Consider the following 20,968-nt stretch of genomic DNA (forward strand, 5'->3'; position numbering starts at 1 on the left):
CTGAATAAAAAGATTTGTTTTTTTCTCCAAAAAACAGATAAGCTTTGTACTTGACTTTTGGCCTGGTTAATCATATGATTGATTAATTTTAATACGTTGGCTTTCATTAGCAATGTATAGTGCTGATGTTGAATTTCGAATAACAAATGCTTGTATATTGCATAAATTCTGGCTGCTACTCCTGCATTCTGAAGTTTATTTGATCGGCTGCACGATGTAAGACCATCTTTCTGAATATTATGTGGGTTGTGAAGATGTTAGTAATCAATTTATAATTGTTGTTTTATGGGATATTGGAAAAAATTGCAGAGCCTTATGTAACCAAGGAGAGTCTGATTTATGTGAAATAAGCTCGTTTGTGAAATGAAAGTTAAGGGGCTGTTGTAAACTGTACAACAAGCAAAAGTACTGATAAATATTAAAAATTCAAATCTATGAAGTTTTTTTTCTTCATTTATAACAAAAAGGCGTTGCAGTGTTGCTGGCATTTTCCGCGTACTTATTATTGTGAGAGAGATCTTAGATAATTTTCCAGTGATTTCTGCCTGAATAGGGGTATTCATCGCTTCTTGCTGTAATAAAGGATCCTCCGATGACGGTATGCTTGAATTGCAAGAACGGAAGGAAATATTATGGAGAAACCAGTTAGAAATCCTTCAACAAGAAATGTCTTCTTGCTTTTATCAGCTGTATCCTGATGTTGTGCGTCTTGAACAGGTTGAGCTGAACAAGGACTCTGCAGAACTCGACCACATAGCCCTGGATTACCAATATAGCTACTTTCGGTGAAAGTGTCAAACTGACCTCCTTCAGGTATTGGTCCCTCAAGCTGGTTGTGTGAAACATTAAATCTTGATAAGAAATTTAGGTTACGTAGTGATGTTGGAATTCCGTTGGTCAAATTATTCTGAGAAAGATCAAGCATTTCTAGATTTGTGAGATTCGAAAAATTTGGTGGGATGCTGCCTGAGAAGCTGTTTTCACTGAGATCAAGGATATGAAGATTCTGTAGTTGAGTTATTTCAACCGGAATTCTGCCACTTAGGTGATTACCGCTGAGGTATATTGCTGGAGGCAGGTGCTCGAGCTGATTGTATTGGCGAGTAGTAACATTGTTGGGGGAAACAAACACTGGGAGCTGAAGAAAACTTAGGCTTAGTTTTCGAGCAACCCTCTCTGAAATTAATGCTGGAAGCCTTGAGAGTTGCAGTGGAAAATCCCCTCTGAGAAGATTCCTTGAAAAGTCCAAGTAGAAGAGGCTTGACAGGTTGCCTATTGAATCTGGAATTTTGCCTGTAATTCGATTGTACGACAAGTCCAAAGCCACAAGATTGTTGATATAGATCAGCCACTCCGGAACTTGCCCCTCAAAGTTACATCCTCCCAAGGCAAGAACTTGTAGGTTTTTAAATCCTTCTTGTCCTATGAAAGTCTTTATGCCTGGTATAACTTCGTTATAGAAGTTTTTTGACAGGATGAGAGTGACGAGGCTCTTGCAACCTGCAAAAATCTTGATTGCATTCGACACATTGGTGAAGCTATTATTAGAAAGAGATAAGAAAGTTAAAGATGTTAATGCCACTATATTGGGAGGAATTGATCCTGCTAACTTGTTGGAGGCTACTCGAACTGCAGTTAGTGATTTGCATGAAAATAAGGTCTCTGGTAAATTTCCTGTGAACTTATTGTTACCGAGGTCTAGTGTTTGGAGATGGTTAAGCCTCGAAAAATCAAGCTTAGAGATGTTACCTTCCAGGGAATTCACTCTAAGAATGAGTTTTACAAGATTTGTGCAGTTCATCAATGATGCTGGTATAGAACCATTGAGATTGTTGATGTGAAGATACAATTGCTCCAGTTTAAATAGCTTCCCGATTTCTTGAGGGATCGTACCAGCAAAGTTGTTTGAGTACAGCTTGATGATCTTGAGGTTTGCAAGTTCTAAAATTCCACTTCCAATGGTTCCACCAATGTTATTTACAGGCAGTGATAACTCGACAAGTGACCTTAGCCTGTAAATGTCATCAGGAAGTAATCCAGAGAGAAGATTGAAACCTGCTCGGAGTACTCTGAGATTCAAGCATCCCCCTAGTCCAACAGGAAGCTCACCGCTAAAACTGTTGTCAGAGAAATCAAGTGTCCTAAGCAGAGGACAAGTGATACAAATAGCTAAAGGAATGTTGCCTGTGAAGCCGTTGTTACTGGCATTGAAACTCGACAATTTTGAACCGTGGAAGAACCAATATGGCTCAATTCCTCCATGGAAAATATTGCTTGAAATATCTATAACTTGAATGGTGGAAGAAAAACTACCATCTGAGTAAAAAGATCCCGAGAGATTACCATACAGAGAATTTGACTGTATATCAAAGATCTCAAGGCTATTCAATGAGCTGAAAAGTCTTTCTGGGAGATACCCAGTAAGATGATTATAGGATAGATTGAGCTTAGAAAGACTTGTAAGGCTTCCAAGCGAAGCGGAGATGCTTCCTTCTAATCCTCTCAAGGGTAGCCACAACAAAGTTACCCTGCCCTCTTCATCACAACCAATCCCCTCCCAAGAGGAACAACAGTTGGTGTCAGAACTCCAATTCAGAGGACCCAATGAAGAGGATAGGGAATTACAAAAGGCGAAAAGGGATTGTTGATCTTGTGGATTACAAGCTTGCTGATTAGAGAAGGTTAAGGAATATAGTAATAGCAATATGAAGAGAAGATCAGAGTTGCTTTGAGGTAATAAAGGTAAGAAGCCTAACTTCATAGCTTAAATAGTAGTTATTCAGTTCTTTCACTCTTCTCTTCTGTACATTTTTTGTGAATGTTTTGGGTGTGTTTTTCTACTTATGTCATTAGTGGTCTTGAGAATGAAAGCTAAAGTAATTTGATACTAATTAAGCGTTTACTTTTGGTCAAGGGTGGACTTGGTCTGTTGGTCAAGATGTTTACTTTGCCATTTTAGTAGAATTCTTTTATTTATTTATTTTTTTATTATTATAATGAAACTCTTGTACTTAGTAGAAGACTCCATTATTCTAATTGAGGTGGTAATTCCTGGTCTTATGCGCTGCACTATAATTTAATTTTAATTTTTATTTTTAATTTTGGATTTTCATTATTAGCATATTTGGGCTTCAAAATTTGGGGCCTTAGGCGGGTGCCTTGCCTGCCCTGGTTCTCACAATAACAGTGGTCTCACCATTAGGTCCATAGTACCTAGGGTGGGCAAAAAACCCGTAACCGTTTACCTTAACTGTTAACCGGTATAGCCGGTTCATTTAAACGGTTAATTTACCGAACCTTTAAATTAAACGGTTATGGTTGACCGAACCGCTAAATATAGCGGTTAACGGTTACGGTTATAATTTTAATCGTTAAAATAAATATATATATATATGTTTTTATTTAATTTTTTAGCGAAAATATATAATGAATTAATGATGCAATTTGATCTTCTAGGTTGCTAGTCTGCCAATATGCCATAATTTCAATTTGAAGATGCTAATTTAATATGTATAATATAATATCATTAGATTGTATGTCTTGTTATGCTTTAAAATAATTTACTTATAGTAATTAAAATTTTGTAATGTATTTGATTTATGGAAGTGTACTCTTAATTTGAACATAAAATTTATTGTTTATTTTAAAGTTTAAATTAAAATACAATAATACAATGTTGATTTTAAATTTATTAAAAGGGTTTTGGTTAAGAAACGGGTAACCGGTATTGGTTAACTATTCCTTAACGGTACGATTACAGTTCACATTTCTAATAACTGACATAACGATTAACCGTACCGTTAAGGCTAAACAGTATGGTTAACCTATTGTGCCCACCCATTAGTACCATATACTTACCATAAGAGTGGTTCTCACAAGATCCCAAGATATTGTTAATTTGTTATATATGCCCGGGTGAAACAAAAAAAAATAAAAATAAAAATAAAAAAATCAATGCTGCTCCTCAATCTCCTAACCTCAATTGCCTCACAACGCTCCTGAATATCCTTCTCCCTCTCCGCCAACTCCCAAGAATGAAGCTTTTCTTCTGTTATTCTTTGAGGACTAAGGTCAGGGTTTATTTATTTATTTACACTCCATGAATTTGGTTTTTAACTTTCTGACGCCTAGAAAATAAACGATTTTTTGGGGATTAAGGCTCTTGTTGTAGCAAGGTTTAAAGATTCTTTCTTTTTGGCTGTTTGTATGATTGAAGGAATAGTTGATTGATTTCTGGGTATAAACTTGAATAAAGTCAGCAACTTTATTGCGTGGTTTGATAATTATTAAGGCTTATACACGTACTATTTATCCATACTAATCACTATGTTTCCTAGTGAAAAAAAAACAATTGGTTTGGCCGAATAAAGAAGAAGGGATGGGCAGATGTAAGGATATTCGATTGGGCGAGCTACCAGATGAAGTTTGGATACAGATTATGTGGAAATTACCTATTAAGCCTCTTCATGTATGCAAATGTGTATCTAAGACATGGCACTCTCATGTTTCTTACATTTTGAACACACAGAAAGGATTAAGTCTTCCTCCTTATGGCCTTTTATTCAATACTGTGCGTTATCAGTTGCCTTTTGGTCACCCTAATTGGAGTATTGACGAGAAAGAGTACGGGTTCTGTTACTTATCCCTTGCTGATTACAAGGCTACTAGTTGGTCCTTCGATGGTCAAACCAAAAGTGCTACCGTAGATATGAATGGCCACCATAAGGATAGGTATGATGCAAATGGTAATGGCTTGACGTCGTTATCGTTGGGAAACTTAACCGTAGACTATGGCAACCTGGTCTCAAATACCATGCATAATATCTTCCTGCCTATGCCACCATCATCAATATTTTCAGATTATATTCTCTCCTCCCAGTGTAATTTTAGAGTTATCAGCTTCAACAAGGAGCTAGGAGGAGGAAGGGTAGTGGCTGAGGTTTTTTCTTCTAGCAAGGACCAATGGTCTGAGTACGAGTTCTGCCTAAAAAAAGCTGTCTGTTTAGCACATTGGAGCTTGTTTGGTGCTGTATTTCTTGACAACACTTTATTTTTCATAACAACCAAGAGCTATGTTGTGGGAGTTAAATTTCGTTCAGGCGAGCAAGTAAGTAGTGCTTACTCCCTACGCATACCAAAACGTGTTTTAGATGGCCGTGGAGTGTTGCATGGATCTCAAGGATGTCTCTACCTCTGCTACGCTATGCTTCCTGGGTTATGGATTTGGAAACACAATGGAAGTTCACTAGATGCCCAAGGTTGGATTCCACAGCTTTTATTCGAAGAACCGGGCATATCTTTATGCCTACCAGTTACTGAGAAATATTTACGCCAATTTGTGGCCAATAGTGGTTATATAGGGTCAATAGGCTTCCATCCTGAGGCACCTGTTGTTTTTATTTTTGTGGAACCATCCTTTTTTGCATTCAATCTCATGAATGATACAGTTGAGAAGATTGCTGAGATAAGAGGGGTAGATCTTGTAGTTGGTGCTGCCTACATGTATTATCCATGCTTTGCCTCATTGGAGTGTCTTAAGCATAAAAATTAAGCTCGGTGAGTAATTGACTCGATCTCTGCTTTTCAAATCAAACTAATCTCTTCTGCCATTTTTGTTGAATTCTAATTTACTTGAATGTTTATACTTAGAGGCTCCGTTTCGTAGGGTGTAACATTTTCAAATGAAATTGGTTTTCCATTGAAAACCTTTTACAATGGAAAATCCATTTCCATTGTTTGGTTTCATGGAAAATAGTGCTCCATTGTATGCATTTTCCAAAAGGAGAGAGGTGGAGAGTATAGTCATATACTCTTGTGAAAGAAGGAACACTTTTATTTCATTTTGCACCAGCAGTAGTTCACTACTTTCAGTTTCAGGGTTTGCATCTTAAGTATAATACTAGTAATAAAGTTTCAACGTACAAAACTACTTGTGAAGAGTATCAATTAACTGTTGTTTAAAAATTCTGAACAGAGGGAATTCTCTGGCAGGCTGCTGCAACTCTTTACTCCTGTTTTCGATACCCTGCTCTTCAATTTCTGCCATGCTCTTCATTTGCATTGCAGATTATTCATCAATATCTGTGCAAAAAACATCTATGAAATTGATTAGAGAAAGTAATTTGATGAAATTGTGTCTCAAATGCTGCAAATTTGCTTTGGCTGTGGTGTTCATATGCAGGATTTAGACCCTAATTTGTCTGGATTTTATGTTACGCCTACTTTGTTCTACACTTCAGCAGATTTGTTTAATGAAACTGATATTTTGCATTATCTTCTCTTATATTGCAGACTCATAAGAAAGCTAAGGGTTTGTTTGGAGTTCCATTCGTTCACTATGATATTCTTTTTTGCCATTGAGATTGTTGATGTGAAGATGCAATTGCCCCAGTTTAAATAGTTTCCCTATTTCTTGAGGGATCGTACCAGCAAAGTTGTTCGAGTACAGCTTGATGATCCTGAGATTAGATGATTATAGGATGGATAGATTTAGCTTAGAAAGGCTTATAAGGCTTCCAAGCGAAGCGGAGATGCTTCCTTCTAATCCTCTCAAGGGTAACCACAACAGAGTTACCCTGTCCTCTTCATCACTTTGATACTAATTAATTGTTTACTTTTGGTCAAGGGTAGACTTGGTCTGTTGGTCAAGACGTTTACTTTGCCATTTTAATAGAATTCTATTATAAACAATTTATACTCTTTGTAGTTTATTCTTAAGGAGACTTTAAAACTTAAGAAAACTTATGTAGTTTATTGTAATGGGACTCTTGTACTTAGTATAAGACTCCATTATTTTGGAAACTACTTTTATGTATGGGAGATCAAAGATAAAGATATATAGTTTTGGCAATGATACTTCAGAGTTTTAGAATAGAAAATATGAGGATAAAATAATTCCTTTTATCACAAAATTACATTGAAGAAACACAAACAAAAACTTAGTGGCTTCGTCACAGAACAATAATGAAGAAAACACTAACGAATACTTAATTACAGGCTTAAATCTTATACAACGTTTACACATATTCTAGTTAAGGTTCAGGTGGTTAATAGATCACTCAAAGTGAAATCCATATCATAACAAAATAATTTAGTAAGAGTAATATAGTTCTAGTATGGTAATTTCTATACAATATTTATAATGTTTCATTCTCTATCCTTGGTTTTTGGCGTTTGTTCCCCCTGAAATAATCAGTGGTTCTGAACTACTGATTTAGTATCCTGTATAAATGACTCGGGTTAAAAATATAACAAGGATTTTTTTTTAAAATCGTTGTAGAGTAACAGACTAGAGTGTCCCATTCATTGCCTGTTTCTGTAAAAAAGGATCCTTCTATGGCGGTAAGCTTGAATTGCAAGTACGGAAGGAAAAATTGTGGAGAAACCAGTTATCAATCCTTTAATAAAAGATGTCTTCTTAGTTGTACCAGGTGTTTCTGGATGACTTGCTCCTGGAACAGATTGAGGTGAACAAGGATTATGTACCAGGATTCCACCACATAGCCCTGGATTCCCTAAATAACTACATTCTGAGAATGAAAATTGACCTCCTGTAGGTATTGGTCCCTCGAGGTTGTTGTAGGAAACATTGAACTTAGATAAGAAATTTAGGCTTTGCAGTGATGCTGGAATCCCCCCACTTAAATTGTTGTGAGAAAGTTCGAGCACTTCTAGGTTTCTGAGGTTCCCAAGTTCTGAAGGGATGTTGCCTGAATAATGATTTTGACTCAGATCAAGTATTTGAAGATTCTGTAATCGACTTATCTCAACTGGGATATTACCACTGATGTTGTTTCTGTTGAGGTATATTGCTGGTGGAAGGACTGAGAGCTCATTGTATTGCTGTCTTGTGGTGTTGTTGGCAGCAATAAATACTGGGAGCTTGAGGTTGCTTTGGCTCAATTTGTGAGCAGACCCCTCTGATTTTAATGCTGGAAAACTGTTGAGTGGCAGCGCAAATTCTCCTGAAAGACGATTCACTGACAAGTCCAAGTAGAAGAGGCTTGGCAAAGTACCAAACCAATCTGGAATTCTACCTGTTATTTGATTGTATGACAGGTCCAGAACTCCTAGGCTCTTGATATGCAACAGCCATTCTGGAAATCGCCCTCTGAAGTTGCATCCTCCGAGAGCAAGAACTTGCAGGTTAGTGAATTCAGCTGGCCCTATGAAGCTCTTTTCAGCAGGTAAAGTTTCATCATAGTAATTATTTGATAGGATTAAGGTCTCAAGATTTTTACAACCTGCCAGAATTCTGATTGTATCAAATACGTTGATGAAGTTGTTGCCCGAGATACAGAGGAAAGAAAGAGATTTCAACTCCACTATGTTGGGAGAAATTTCACCACTTAACCTGTTACTTGCTACACCTATTGCAGTTAGTGACTTGCAAGAGAATAAGCTCTGTGGTAAATTTCCAGTGAAGTTATTGTGACCGATATCAAGTATTTGGAGCTGGACAAGTCTTGAGAAATCAAGTGCAGAGATGTTACCTTGTAGATTATTTCCTCGTAAAGTAAGCTTAATGAGTTGTGTACAGTTCATCAAGGATGCTGGTATCGAACCACTGAAATTGTTGAGGTGAAGAAGCAGTTGCTCTAATTTAGAGAGCTTCGCGATATCCTGAGGAATTTCCCCAGTAAAGTTATTCCCATACAACTCAATAATCTTGAGGTTGGTAAGGCTAAGTATGCCTTCTATAGTTCCACTTATATTGTTTGCAGCCAATGACAGTACCACAAGTGACTGCAACCTGTAAATATCACCAGGGAGTTCTCCAGACAGATAATTACAATCTGCTCGAAAAACTTCAAGGTTGGAGCATCTGCCTAATCCAACAGGAATTTCTCCATTGAAAAAGTTGCGAGAGAAATCAAGAGTTTTTAGTAAAGGTGAAGTTTTACATATGGATGAAGGAAAATGACCAGTGAACTCATTGTTGCTAGCATTAAAACTCGTCAGATTCAATCCCAAAGGTAAGGAAGCTGAGAGATTACCTCTCAAACGATTTGAGCTTATGTCAACGATGTCAAGGCTACTTAATGAACTAAAAACTCCTGCAGGGAGAACACCAGTTAGGAAATTATAAGAAATGTTAAGCTGAGAGAGACTTGTAAGGTTCCCTAGGGAAGATGATATGTAGCCTGTCAATTCTCTACCAGGAATCCACAAACGCGTGATCCTGCCATTGTCATCACAACCAATTCCTTCCCAAGAGGAGCAACAATCAGAGGAAGTGCTCCAATTCAGTGGACCCAAAGGAGAGGTAAGAGGTTCAGAAAAGGCGAGAAGGGATTGTTGGTCTTGCAGATTGCAAGCTTCTGTGTACTGATAACAAAAAGGGAAGGAATACCAAAGTAGTATGAAGATAAGATGTCTGTTGCTTTGAGATATCTGCATTGTTTGTGATTGTGGGTGTGTTTTTGTATCGTTTCTTTCATTGGATGCCTTGATGATGGAAGTTCAGATTATATGCTTCCTTAGTTACTTTGGGTCAAAGGGTGGACTTGGTTTGCTGGTCAAGTACTCAAGATATATCTCTTAATTTGATGAAAGGGGCTATAATTAAACTTAGGGAATTATTTTGTAATTGACCAAAACAATATTTTTTTGTGTGAAGAACATCTGAAGTTTCTGTAATATTTCGTATGATAATACTATTACTTTCATAAACATTAGACTAGTTCCTGCTTTGTGTTACAGTATTATTGTTAGTAGTGTAGTTACTATTACTTTCATAAACATTAGACTTATTCCTGCTCTGTGTTACAGTATTATTGTTAGTAGTGTAGTTACATTTTTCAAGTATCTACTCTTTGGCTCTTTGCAGTTTGCAAGAAGTAAGGTTCTATCTTAATCTCAGCGAAGCTAACGTATTATGGATGCTTGTAACTTCTGTTGTTTGAATATACGTACAGCTTATAAGGTTGAGCAATCTAAACAACTGAATACTCTTTTCTCTTATCAACTTCTATTGTTTGAATAGGCCATAATCTGTCTACGAGTTCATGTATAACATATGAACATTTCAAGAGCCATAGGAAGTACCAATATCATAAAGGCGCGCTGTATTATATGATATAGTGTAATTTAGGATAGAAAATTATTATACTACATATTAATATTTATACCGTTGAAAATAGTAATATTTTATTTTTATTTTTAACAGAAAAAGAGAGAATTATTTACAACAAAATAATTATAACCTTAAGAATCTTTAAGTGTTTTACGAAGCAAACCAAACAAATTTAAATTATTACAAAGATTATTCAATACAATACAACTCAGACAACGCACGAACTTAACAACTGCTATAATTAAGATATTTCCAATAAAGTCGAAAACTTTTGGGCTAACAAACACTTTATAAATGGGCTTCAATAACCACAACTTAACCCAACCCAAATTTCCTGTTTTATCCGATTCCAAACGTAAGACGAAATATTATGGTTTTTTTTGGTCTTTTCTCTTATAAATAAAAATTCTGCAATTATTTCTTTTAATTCCTTATTTAGAGCTCACCTCACTTGTTCTTCAAGAAAACTTTGCAACTACGAGTATTTATACAAAGCGGAGGAGAGAGAAAATCCCTCAACTCAACAATGGCGATTGACCACGAAGATGATCTCAAGGACGAGAAGAACCCCCGTCCTTTAGATGAAGATGATATCGCTCTTCTCAAAACCTATGTAATTCTTAACCCTAATTTACATTCTTTTTTCTTGCTAACTTTCTTGCTAGTATTACCTTCGATTTGTTGGTATTGAAATTATTAGGGTTTAATTTTTTGTTTAATTGGAGTGTTTATGGATGTTAAAATATGATTTTGATGCTGAATTTTACGGAATTTGAATGATAGGGTTTATGACTGTCGATTGAAATCTGCGAGTGTCAGATTGTGTGAGAAGTGAAAATTTTATTTCTGCGATCTTCTGTGCTTGTATAATTTGCGATTTTTGATAAATTGTGTTGATAAATGTTGTTATTTTATCAGTTGATTTCATACTGAAGGTAGTGAATAGTGAAAGATGCAATTTTTAGGTTAGTGCTAGGGTTGAAGTATAAGATTGATACTTTAAGTTTTCAGGAACAAAGTGTTAAGCTTTTTTGTTTTATAATTTATGATTATATAGGCCCGCGATTCGTTTTTTTTTTTCTTTGTTTGTTTAAAATTGATGCCTGGTGAAAAACTGAAAATATATGTTGAAGTTGTAAAAATCTCTTTTTGAAATTTTTGGAGAACACATAATTAAGAAATTTAATATTGGATGCTCAGGGGACCTAGAAGCCTTTCTGAAAACAGGCTCTTTACTAGTGCTTTCTGGGACATTGTTATAGGCACTGTTGTGTTTTCCTTCTTATGGGTTGTTAATGAATAAAAGATCCTATTTTTCTTTGAATATGGTGATTATGTGTTAATTATTAAGGCATATTTTCCAGTGTAGTTTGAAAGATTTTATTGTATTTTTATTCTCTTGGGGTTAATTTAATCATTTATGCAGGGATTGGGACCTTACTCAGCTAGCATCAAGAAGGCGGAGAAGGAGATTAAGGATATGGCAAAAAAAGTTAATGACTTAATTGGTATGTATGATTATGTATTGATTTACAAGACACTTTCTTGGTTTTTGTGTTATAATTGTTTGAAGCTCGTTGAATTCATCGACTTCATTTTTCCCTCTAAACTAATCAACTTAGAAAAGATTATCTTTTTGTATCATTCTTGTGGGTAACATACTTGTATAATTTTAATTCCTTAATCTAGAGATAGTTTATAAGTACAAGATAATGTCTCAGTTAGATTATCGTATCCCCTGTTTTGTTGCACTATAGTACTATACACCTTTTCAGATTGTGAAGGCCTGAAGGGTACGCAAAGTTCTTATTTTGTTTTTTGCTTCAAGATGTGTTTTGCAAAATTCTACTTTGTATTAGTTACTGGTATGGATAGTTGATTGAACTACTACTATTGCCCCTTCATTTGCCTCCTGATCTGGATCATTTTATTAATCTGCAGCCAATGTTGAAATGATATTATTAATCTTTGAAGGGTACCGTGTGTTTGCTGGCAAGCTGCCCCTAATTTGAATTTGGTTAGCCTTTATGAGTTTGTTTTGGATTAATTGGATATCAGTGGAAGGAGATTTTGCAATTTTTATGTCTTAATGATGTCCAAACAGCTTAGGATATTCCTAAATCTTAATAAGTAAAGCTTATGACAATTCTGTCAACCTTTGGGCCTAATTTACAGAAATTTCCAGTGGACTTGTATTATTTTTATAGTTAAATGGCTTTCAGGGTGCTCTATGCTTGTGAGCATTTCTAATGTTACTCTTGTCTCTGAATGTGACAAATGACGTGTTCATGTTTGTTTACTGATGAGTGTGTGGTTCAGTTACTGTTTGAGCTAAGTTTTGTTGGAGATTGCATTATGCTACATTGCTAGTCTTTCTCATTTGAATTAATGGTCTTTATTTTATAACAGGTATCAAGGAATCTGATACTGGATTGGCAGCTCCTAGCCAGTGGGATCTTGTCTCTGACAAGCAAATGATGCAGGAGGAGCAACCACTCCAGGTACTGTCTATGTGTAGTTTTTCTATAATTTCTTTCCTTTTTTTTACACTTTAAGTTCTGAATACTTATGGTAAATGCCTTTATTGTTGAGCAGGTTGCAAGATGCACCAAGATAATCAATCCGAACACTGAAGATGCAAAGTATGTGATCAATGTGAAGCAAATTGCAAAGGTACTCAAGCTTACCATTTCCATAGTTTCTTTTCCTTCCTTTTTTCTCTCTTTTCTTTTTAGCGCTTTTTCATTTTTTTTTTCATTTATTATTTTTGGTAAAAACTATGTTGTGATTATCTTTTTAATCATAGCCTTGCAGTAATTTTCTGTGCTATGTTGCATCTCGTTCGCAGTTGGTGTCAGGCTTTTGGTATTGTTTAGAATATTCCAAAGAGATGTCTTGTTGTTTGCTAGTGTATTAGTGCAAATTTATTTATTTTAGGAATTGTTTTCTTTCTGGATATATTTGTATGGGTTATACACTTGTACGTAGACGTCTATATGCATGGTTATTTCCTTTCTGTAATTATGATTTTCTTTCTAATATTTGTTTTTATTTTAAAATTTCAGTTTGTTGTTGGACTGGGAGATAAAGTTTCTCCAACCGATATTGAAGAAGGCATGCGTGTTGGGTATGTCGGTTTTAATTCTTGTTGTAATACTTTGATCAACATTTTAAAATATTTTTTCGCCGTGATGCATCTTACAAAAGTGAATTTGATTGAGGAAAAATTCCACAGTATACCTGGGAAAATGTATTGTTATATGGTTTATGTTTTAAATGTATACGAGTGGTAATTTTCTTTTTTTTCTAGTAGTATACTGGTATGTGCCTATGTGGAGCCTAAAGTTAGGTAACTGGATATCCTAGCTATTCAGAACTTAAGCAGATGAATTATGAGGATTTTTCAATTATTCCTGTTTGATATAAATGTGCCCATGTAGGTCACTATGCAGGCAGAGGCTTTTTTGGGCCTTTTGGCTATTGCTCAATGGTTTTCACTGCTTAACTTAGCCATTTGATTTCCGTGAGTGTTAATGGTTGATGCAGTTTCAAAATTTGGTAGAAATGTATTTTGTGGATTGATTATAAATTGCTTTATCCAAGTTGTTGGAGATGTGATTTGTGTACTGACTTTCAAAATATGATTTCAAAATTTGGGATATTAGGTTTAACCCGGTACTATATTCTATGATCTATTAGATTTACATTTGAATTCGACATGACTAACGCTGCATTTATTGCTTTCAAACTTGAGATGGCTTGTTGTTCTGTGACTTCTCTTCAGCAGATTAGACATGCCATTTTACTTGTTTACTATTTTTTGTTTCCCTGGATTTGATACTTAATATGTTTTGTCTGATCCTTTTGCTTACATAATTTATATCTTTTATATCATGCTTGTTACAGTGTTGATAGAAACAAGTACCAGATCCAGATTCCTTTGCCACCAAAGATTGATCCCAGTGTGACCATGATGACGGTAGAGGAGAAGCCAGATGTGACATATAATGATGTCGGTGGATGCAAAGAGCAAATTGAAAAGATGCGAGAAGTGAGTTTGTTTTGCCCACTTTTGAAGTTTCTGCATAATTAGTGCTTGTTTGGTTCAACTTGGGAAATAAATTCCCACATGAAATAATATACCATGGGAAGTTTCCCTTGCTAATTGCATACAAATATTTCCAGTGTGTTTGGTTGACATTATGGGAATTAGTATTTCCTAAGAAATAAATTTCTATGCATTGTAGGAATTAACTCACCTAGGCTTGGTGAGTTATTTCCCATGTTGTGTGGGAATTTACATTTCTCTTGGAAATTTCATTTCCTAGGAAATTTCTAACCAAACACAACATATTTTAGCTATTGCCTAGGACTTTCCATTTCCAAGGGAAATATCTTCCAACCAAACAAGCACTTAGTATTCTTTGTAAAACAAGAAGAGGCTCGTCTTGTTTCTGAAATCAGGTGTCTTGCTGTTTTTTGAAGTTCTTTTGACATGCAAGTAAACCTCTTTCTATGTTTTGGTTGTAGGTTGTTGAATTACCCATGCTTCACCCAGAGAAATTTGTTAAGCTTGGAATAGATCCTCCCAAGGGAGTCTTATGCTATGGTCCTCCTGGTACTGGAAAAACACTTTTGGCCAGAGCTGTTGCCAATCGAACTGATGCGTGCTTCATTCGTGTTATTGGGAGTGAGCTTGTCCAAAAGTATGTTGGTGAGGGTGCCCGAATGGTTCGTGAGCTATTTCAGGTATGTTTAGAGGTTTTACTGTTCTAGTTTTTCTAAGTACTTCCTTTCCTGTGCTAAGTATATATGATGCTTGTGTGCTCAGATGGCAAGATCAAAGAAGGCATGTATTGTTTTCTTTGATGAAGTTGATGCTATTGGAGGTGCACGTTTTGATGATGGTGTTGGAGGAGACAATGAGGTTCAGCGTACTATGCTTGAAATCGTAAATCAACTTGATGGGTTTGATGCTCGTGGAAACATCAAGGTTCTTATGGCCACAAACAGGTAAACTTTGTTCTTGTAGGGCAAGATGGCATCTCTTTATCATCCTTTCTTTTTTTAGTGATAATTCTCATATTGCTATCTTGTCCCAGACCCGACACTCTTGACCCAGCTCTATTGCGTCCTGGTCGATTAGACAGGAAGGTTGAGTTTGGCCTTCCAGATCTGGAGGGTAGGACACAAATATTCAAGATCCATACCAGGACCATGAACTGTGAAAGGGATATCCGATTTGAGCTTCTTGCCCGCCTTTGCCCAAACTCTACAGGTGACAATCTGAACTTATATGTGCAAATCTCTTTTTGTTTAATGTTTCTAAGCTCCTAAAAGAATTAAAAACCCTAACCCATATAAAGTTGGTTTTTCCTGGAAAAATTGCTGTGTATCATGTCGAAGAAAATGTCAATCTAACAAAAACTGTTACAGGTGCTGACATAAGGAGTGTGTGCACTGAAGCTGGAATGTATGCAATTCGAGCTAGGAGGAAGACAGTGACGGAGAAAGATTTCCTTGATGCTGTGAACAAGGTCATTAAGGGTTACCAGAAGTTCAGTGCAACCCCCAAGTATATGGTCTACAATTAAAGAGCTGTTGCTCGAAGAAAAAAGCTGCAAAGTCTGAAATCAATGCTTTGGTTGACCATATCTTGTGCTATCGGCTGGACATTCACACTAACTGGCTACCTATGCAACTCAATGACCGATCTTTCACAAAGAAATCTGAATTATTGTATTGGTCAGGAAGTCCCATTTATTTATAAAGCTTTAAAACAAATTTTAGATTTGGCAGACGGTTTTGTAGTTGAATTGAGACTTCTATTGCTAGACTGGTATTCAAGTTTGCTAAAGATTTGTATGGGATTTCTAACCAGTCTTTTGTGTCAGTTAGAAATGGATTTCAACATATGCTTTGGATCTTGTAATGATATTCTAAAAATTTGTTTCTGAAATGTCATTTTGGACCCTTTGGTCCAGCACCTAGTATGTTATCAGTCTTTTCTGTCTCATAATCTCATTCATGCTCTAAAACTCCATTAAAGTGGTCCTTTTTTGGACCATAAAAAGGATTTCCTTCTAGACAGGATTATGTTGCAAAAAGTGAACTTGTTATGTGTAGTATGCCCACTATGGCAATATGTAATACTAAATCCCAAGCTTTCAATACATGATATTGGGTTAAGTAGCTTCAGCAAAATGAAAATTTAATCTTCAGATTTATGCTTGCTGTACTAAGTATTCAGGTCAGATTAAAAGATGTTGAACTATCACATCATAGACTACAAAGTGAGATTGGAACCGACTTTAAACATTTCTTTAAACTTGTGTAATTAATAATTATTGAACCTTGAAATTATTAATAACATAAATCCAAGATATTTGTTCCAGGTTAGCCTTTTTTGGAACAATACTTGACAATGTCAAGGTGGAAATCATTTTAGTAAACCCCGTTTTAAACATTATACTCAGTAATTTATGAATGAGAGCCTTTCAATAATTCTTGACATGCTGTGTTTTCAACTTCCAAATGTCTGTGGAAACAGTGACTCGTACAATAAAATATCAAAGTACGGACTGATTGATATCATAAATGATGAATATGTAACTGACAAAGAGCTCAACTCCTGGTTCTGAATTGAGTAGGGAGTATGAACCATAGAAATTTTACAATGTGAAAGCATAACTGTGGCAACAACATTTTTTTTTTTTTGAAACAACATAGCTATGCATCTGATACGCAATAGTTAACAGATGGCTTTCATCTTGTCCATTTTTTGTCGAGATATCTGTCATTCCTTGTCCTGGGGTGCTGCATAGTTTGCATTTCCTTGGCTGCTGAAGAGCTTTTCAGAACAATTGATCCTCAGATTCCTCACCTCAATCTGTGTCAGAAGCTGTATAGTCTTTGAATATATTTAAGCAACATAACACAGTACAGCAGTTTAAAATTCTCTTTAATTAGTGTTTTCAGTTATATTCCTTGAAAAATATCTCCTGTCTTGAAAGTGCAGAGGTTCATTTCCCCAAGATGTCCATCCAGCCATCATTTCTCTGGCAAACAGCTCGATGCAACGAGCAGGTCTGGGTCCTGGCACATACTCCAGGAGCAAATCTGACAATGGCAAGAACAAACTAAATCACACGTTCATTCACAACCTACAAGTAATCCATATATTATCAAGACAATGAAGAGCCAGAATGAGAGGATGGGTGAGTCTTTTTGTTACGGGGAAGCTTATTTGTGTCAAAGCAGCTCATCTGATATTTCTACAAAAAGGGTTAGCGAAGAGTTTTTGGCTGAAACTATTGAGGGAATAGAAATATCTGATGACCAGCAAACTCAAAAGTCTACTTTTCAAGGAGCATTGAATCTATTTATAAATATATATAGTTGAATAGCTTATGTCTTCAACCAATAAAATGTTACCGAGAAGATTCTCTGTACTAGCTGCAAAGAGGAGGATGAATATACCTCCTACCGGGGGCTTTCTTGAGTAGTCCCCTGGAATGGTCATCACTACTTGATCTTTTAAAGACTTTCCTGTGGCTGTTAGCTCAGAATCTGTTACCTGCATTACATTCTTTAGATATTTTATGTATCAAATCAATATAAGTTAAAGTTACAGAAAAACCTACAGGTTTTCCGGTGTATCCAAGTAGAAGGCATTCATAAGGCCGGTGATGAAAGAGGTCTAGGTCACAAATCAAAGATCCATCAGCTTTTACCTGCAAAATCAAACACAATTTTACATGCACATAATTTCCAGCATGAAGTAGCATCTATAAGACTTCCAGTTCTTAATGAAAAAGTCGTGTAAATCTAGAAAGTAGCGTCCCTACCTAACCTTTTATTATTTTTCTTTTACTGTTATAGAGTACAAATGGAAATATCAATAGTATGACACGTACTTTTAACCAATATAATGTAGCTGCATAGCTGACTCCCCATGCAGGAAACAGTTCATTTTCAACAAACTTCCGCAATTTCTCCCTGTTTGTCACCCATAAAGCTACAAGTGCTCCACTTGTATGGGTAAGTTGCTTAATCGGAAGTGACAAAAAGTGCCGGTTTGGCAAAGTAGGGTACCTAACAAAGAGCCATAATGATTCACTTAGCTGAGGATAATAATGGGAAATAAGGGGTTCGAATTTGAGACTTGAGTCATAATAATTGTACTGACTGATGTAAAAAAAATAGATAGCTCATTGAATCAATTATCACCATTATAAGTTTTCTTAGATGAACCCCCTAGAGTAAGGCTTCAACTAGCAGGGGAAAAGGTTTCTTAGGTTCTTTTAACAAGCATTCATAGAATAGTGCAGTAGCAAAAAGTAAAATACAATTATCAGCAGTACATACTTTGACTTCTGATATGCACTCCTGTTTTCCCATGGTGGATCAACCATTATAAAATTAAACCCACATTCTGAGTTAGCTGCAATTATAAGAATACACATCTCAGTCCAAAATTTTAGACTAGCCGACAGAGACTAACTGGCTAACTATCTACATCAATGATAAAGAATAAGGCACAGATACAAACAAGTGTGATAAACTTAGAGATTAAGTGATAAGCTTTTAGGTACGACTTACAAGTTGCATCATTACCTCTGCTTACTAAGTGAGAAAAGTACAGACTAGTTTATGAAAATAGCTTAATGAAGGACCCTAATGAACCATCAATATTTGGTAGCCTAGAACTAGATGCATGAAGGAGCAATGTGCTGTGAAGAAATACCATAACCATTACCGGGAACTAAGGTGTGAATCTGCTCCAGTTCAGACTATGACATGGACATAAGAAAAAAAAAAAAAAAAAAACAAAGGTTGTGTAAGAAATAAGAAAAGTGATTGTGATGCTTAAGGTAAAGTCCAAAGAAAGCTAAGTTGCATTTTTTACGATAGCAATTACTAAAGAGCTATGGATTAACACAAACCAATAAGCAAAGGCAAACAGCATACCATGTAGAAGCAGCTATCTTTTGGTAAAATGTATCGACTTGTCTGAAATTCTGCCACCATGTCATAGTTTGTCTCATTTGAGACTAAGTTATTGAATAATGGGAGTAACCTTTGGTTAACATGCTGAGTATCAAGGGAACCTGTATGTCCAACAAAGAATGAAAGCCTAAGAATCATCATAATTATTGTATACATTGATGCATGATAGAGATAGAAGCATAATGACAAATGGAACTGAAAAGTAATGAATTGGGTGTCCTCAAATAATAATACGAAACAAGGGAGCCAAATGGATGAAAACATTTGTAATTAAGATAGTACACAGTGAAACAATGTTGAGGACTTGAGGTTAACATGACTAGTAGCAAGGAACTTATTTTCCTACACTTTCATATGGTAATGAAGGCTTAGATGATTACTTTATGTACTAAAATACTAGAAAAGGCACATTTGCAGTTTACTCCCCTTAACTACAAGCCCATTCATCGAAACTCATAAGCACGACAATGAATATATTAGTGAACCGATAACGTTATTGGAACGGGTACCCGTCCCATGCTCTCCCCTAATCATATCTTCATTTGCAACAAATTCTTTTCACCTCTAAAAAGACAACAAAACAACAATAATCCCCTGGACAAAAGAGAAATCTTCAAATCCAATTAGTAGAAAGCTTGAAACCAATAGCAACACAACAAAACAAACCTAGACGAAGTAAATACCGCGAAATAAACACAAACTAACCTCCATTTACTTGGACCTGTTTGTTAGCTTGAGTATAATCAAGAGCAATTTCATACAAGGGAGCTTGCCAAACTTTTCCAAGCTCAATAAACGAAACTTCTTCTTCTTCATTGATTCCACCAGAATTCAAATCAACACAACGTTCCAAACCCTCAATTTCACAATTAAGCTCGCAAATTACATCTAACAGCTCCTTAGCTCTTAGCAATTCTTCATGTGCTTTTACTAATAAAGGCCTAATTTCCTTCAAACAAATCAACCCCAGAAAAAAAAAATCAAAAATTGCACAAAATTAACAACAAATTAAGTAAAACAGAAACCCTAAAAAATTAAATTGAAATTAAAATTTTGAATTGTACCTGGTGTCGTTGATCGGCTAGTAATTCTTTCTCATTAAGAGAATAACATTGCTGGTTTTTCTTCTTTTTTTGGTTTCGTTTTCTCTTTCCACAACATGCAGAAACCCTAATATTCTCTTCATTTTCTTGTATGAGTTCTTGTTTTGGTAGTTCGTCAATGGTGAAATTGGAAGTAAAGAAGCGAGAGTAATAGGAAGAAGGGGAAACCCTAAATTGGGTGTAGTTACGATTGAGTATTCGAACAGGATCAATGAAGAATGTGAGTGAATTAGGGATTTTACAAATTCCAGATTCTTGGAGCTCTGTTAGAAGCTGCTTCTTCTCAATACCCGCCATTTTTGCTCTGCTACTCGTCTTTGCCCATATTATGTACTTTTTGTGTTTATATAGTTTTGTCTTGAATTTCACTTCTATTTTTGGGTTTATTTTATCTTGTTGAAATTTTATTGGAACTTATTAGTGGGAAAAAAAAAAATTAAACTGTCTTGATTAAAAATTATCCAAAAATGTTTGTGGTGACATGATACACATTTTGTTTTAAATTTATCCTATTTAATCTTAAATTAGTCAATAAAAGTCGAATAAGCACTTATAGAATAAAGGGTTCATCTCATGTTCGACTACATATGATGATACGAGTAATAAACAATGATGTCTTTGTAAATTTTTGGGAGTTTTTGAATGAGTAATAAACAATGATAGTCTGTCTTTGTTTTTTCGGCTTTGAATTAATATCAATTAGACCTTTTGCGCGGTGGCAAGGGTCATATTTGAGTCTTTTCAATTAGCTGATTGATGATTAGCTTAGGTAAGTTTGTTT

General features: G+C 35.6%; 4 protein-coding genes and 1 pseudogene across 9 annotated transcripts; 2 read left to right on the forward strand and 3 right to left on the reverse strand.

Moving 5' to 3' along the window:
- Nucleotides 1–331: 331 nt before the first annotated feature.
- LOC145618199 (receptor-like protein 2 pseudogene) lies at nucleotides 332–2,820 on the reverse strand (annotated as a pseudogene).
- Nucleotides 2,821–3,952: 1,132 nt separating this feature from the next.
- Nucleotides 3,953–6,842, forward strand: LOC145618223 (uncharacterized). Its single transcript, XM_081672999.1, has 2 exons — nucleotides 3,953–5,556; nucleotides 6,292–6,842. Exon 1 carries the CDS (start codon nucleotides 4,379–4,381, stop codon nucleotides 5,549–5,551), a length of 1,173 nt encoding a protein of 390 aa, XP_081529125.1. The 5' UTR covers nucleotides 3,953–4,378; the 3' UTR covers nucleotides 5,552–5,556; nucleotides 6,292–6,842.
- Nucleotides 6,843–7,302: 460 nt separating this feature from the next.
- LOC145625458 (receptor-like protein 2) lies at nucleotides 7,303–9,399 on the reverse strand. Its single transcript, XM_081678494.1, has one exon. It carries the CDS (start codon nucleotides 9,397–9,399, stop codon nucleotides 7,303–7,305), a length of 2,097 nt encoding a protein of 698 aa, XP_081534620.1.
- Nucleotides 9,400–10,500: 1,101 nt separating this feature from the next.
- On the forward strand, nucleotides 10,501–16,076 carry LOC145624358 (26S proteasome regulatory subunit 7). Its single transcript, XM_081677376.1, has 10 exons — nucleotides 10,501–10,688; nucleotides 11,502–11,583; nucleotides 12,485–12,576; nucleotides 12,671–12,748; nucleotides 13,141–13,202; nucleotides 13,982–14,126; nucleotides 14,606–14,824; nucleotides 14,907–15,088; nucleotides 15,178–15,353; nucleotides 15,512–16,076. The coding sequence occupies exons 1-10, from the start codon at nucleotides 10,602–10,604 to the stop codon at nucleotides 15,667–15,669; spliced, it is 1,281 nt and encodes a 426-aa protein (XP_081533502.1). The 5' UTR covers nucleotides 10,501–10,601; the 3' UTR covers nucleotides 15,670–16,076.
- Nucleotides 16,077–16,642: 566 nt separating this feature from the next.
- On the reverse strand, nucleotides 16,643–20,526 carry LOC145618232 (methyltransferase-like protein 2). Of its 6 annotated transcripts, none has more exons than XM_081673030.1 (9): nucleotides 20,149–20,526; nucleotides 19,790–20,033; nucleotides 19,046–19,185; nucleotides 18,834–18,867; nucleotides 18,443–18,518; nucleotides 17,992–18,169; nucleotides 17,719–17,808; nucleotides 17,555–17,651; nucleotides 16,643–17,194 (listed from the first exon to the last, which is right to left on the reverse strand). In XM_081673030.1, exons 1-9 carry the CDS (start codon nucleotides 20,482–20,484, stop codon nucleotides 17,037–17,039), a joined length of 1,353 nt encoding a protein of 450 aa, XP_081529156.1. In that variant the 5' UTR covers nucleotides 20,485–20,526; the 3' UTR covers nucleotides 16,643–17,036. The 6 variants fall into 6 exon arrangements, 4 of the variants coding, with proteins under 4 accessions (XP_081529156.1, XP_081529141.1, XP_081529148.1 ...); XM_081673015.1 differs by having other exon boundaries at nucleotides 17,510–17,651; XM_081673022.1 differs by having other exon boundaries at nucleotides 18,822–18,867.
- Between the last annotated feature and the right edge of the window lie 442 nt (nucleotides 20,527–20,968).

This window comes from Chenopodium album, chromosome 3 (genome assembly GCF_948465745.1).
Source record: "Chenopodium album chromosome 3, dcCheAlbu1.1, whole genome shotgun sequence".
Classification (NCBI taxonomy): domain Eukaryota; kingdom Viridiplantae; phylum Streptophyta; class Magnoliopsida; order Caryophyllales; family Amaranthaceae; genus Chenopodium; species Chenopodium album.

Coding starts and splice junctions, on each gene's coding strand:
- LOC145625458 (XM_081678494.1), bottom strand. CDS start 9,399: ATGCAGATATCTCAAAGCAACAGACATCTTATCTTCATACTACTTTGG.
- LOC145618223 (XM_081672999.1), top strand. CDS start 4,379: ATGGGCAGATGTAAGGATATTCGATTGGGCGAGCTACCAGATGAAGTT.
- LOC145618232 (XM_081673008.1), bottom strand. CDS start 20,484: ATGGCGGGTATTGAGAAGAAGCAGCTTCTAACAGAGCTCCAAGAATCT. Junction 19,186..19,789: donor ACAGGTCCAAGTAAATGGAG/GTTAGTTTGTGT, acceptor TTGGACATACAG/GTTCCCTTGATACTCAGCAT. Junction 18,519..18,821: donor AGTTCCCGGTAATGGTTATG/GTATTTCTTCAC, acceptor TTATAATTGCAG/CTAACTCAGAATGTGGGTTT.
- LOC145624358 (XM_081677376.1), top strand. CDS start 10,602: ATGGCGATTGACCACGAAGATGATCTCAAGGACGAGAAGAACCCCCGT. Junction 10,689..11,501: donor TCGCTCTTCTCAAAACCTAT/GTAATTCTTAAC, acceptor TCATTTATGCAG/GGATTGGGACCTTACTCAGC. Junction 12,577..12,670: donor AGGAGGAGCAACCACTCCAG/GTACTGTCTATG, acceptor ATTGTTGAGCAG/GTTGCAAGATGCACCAAGAT.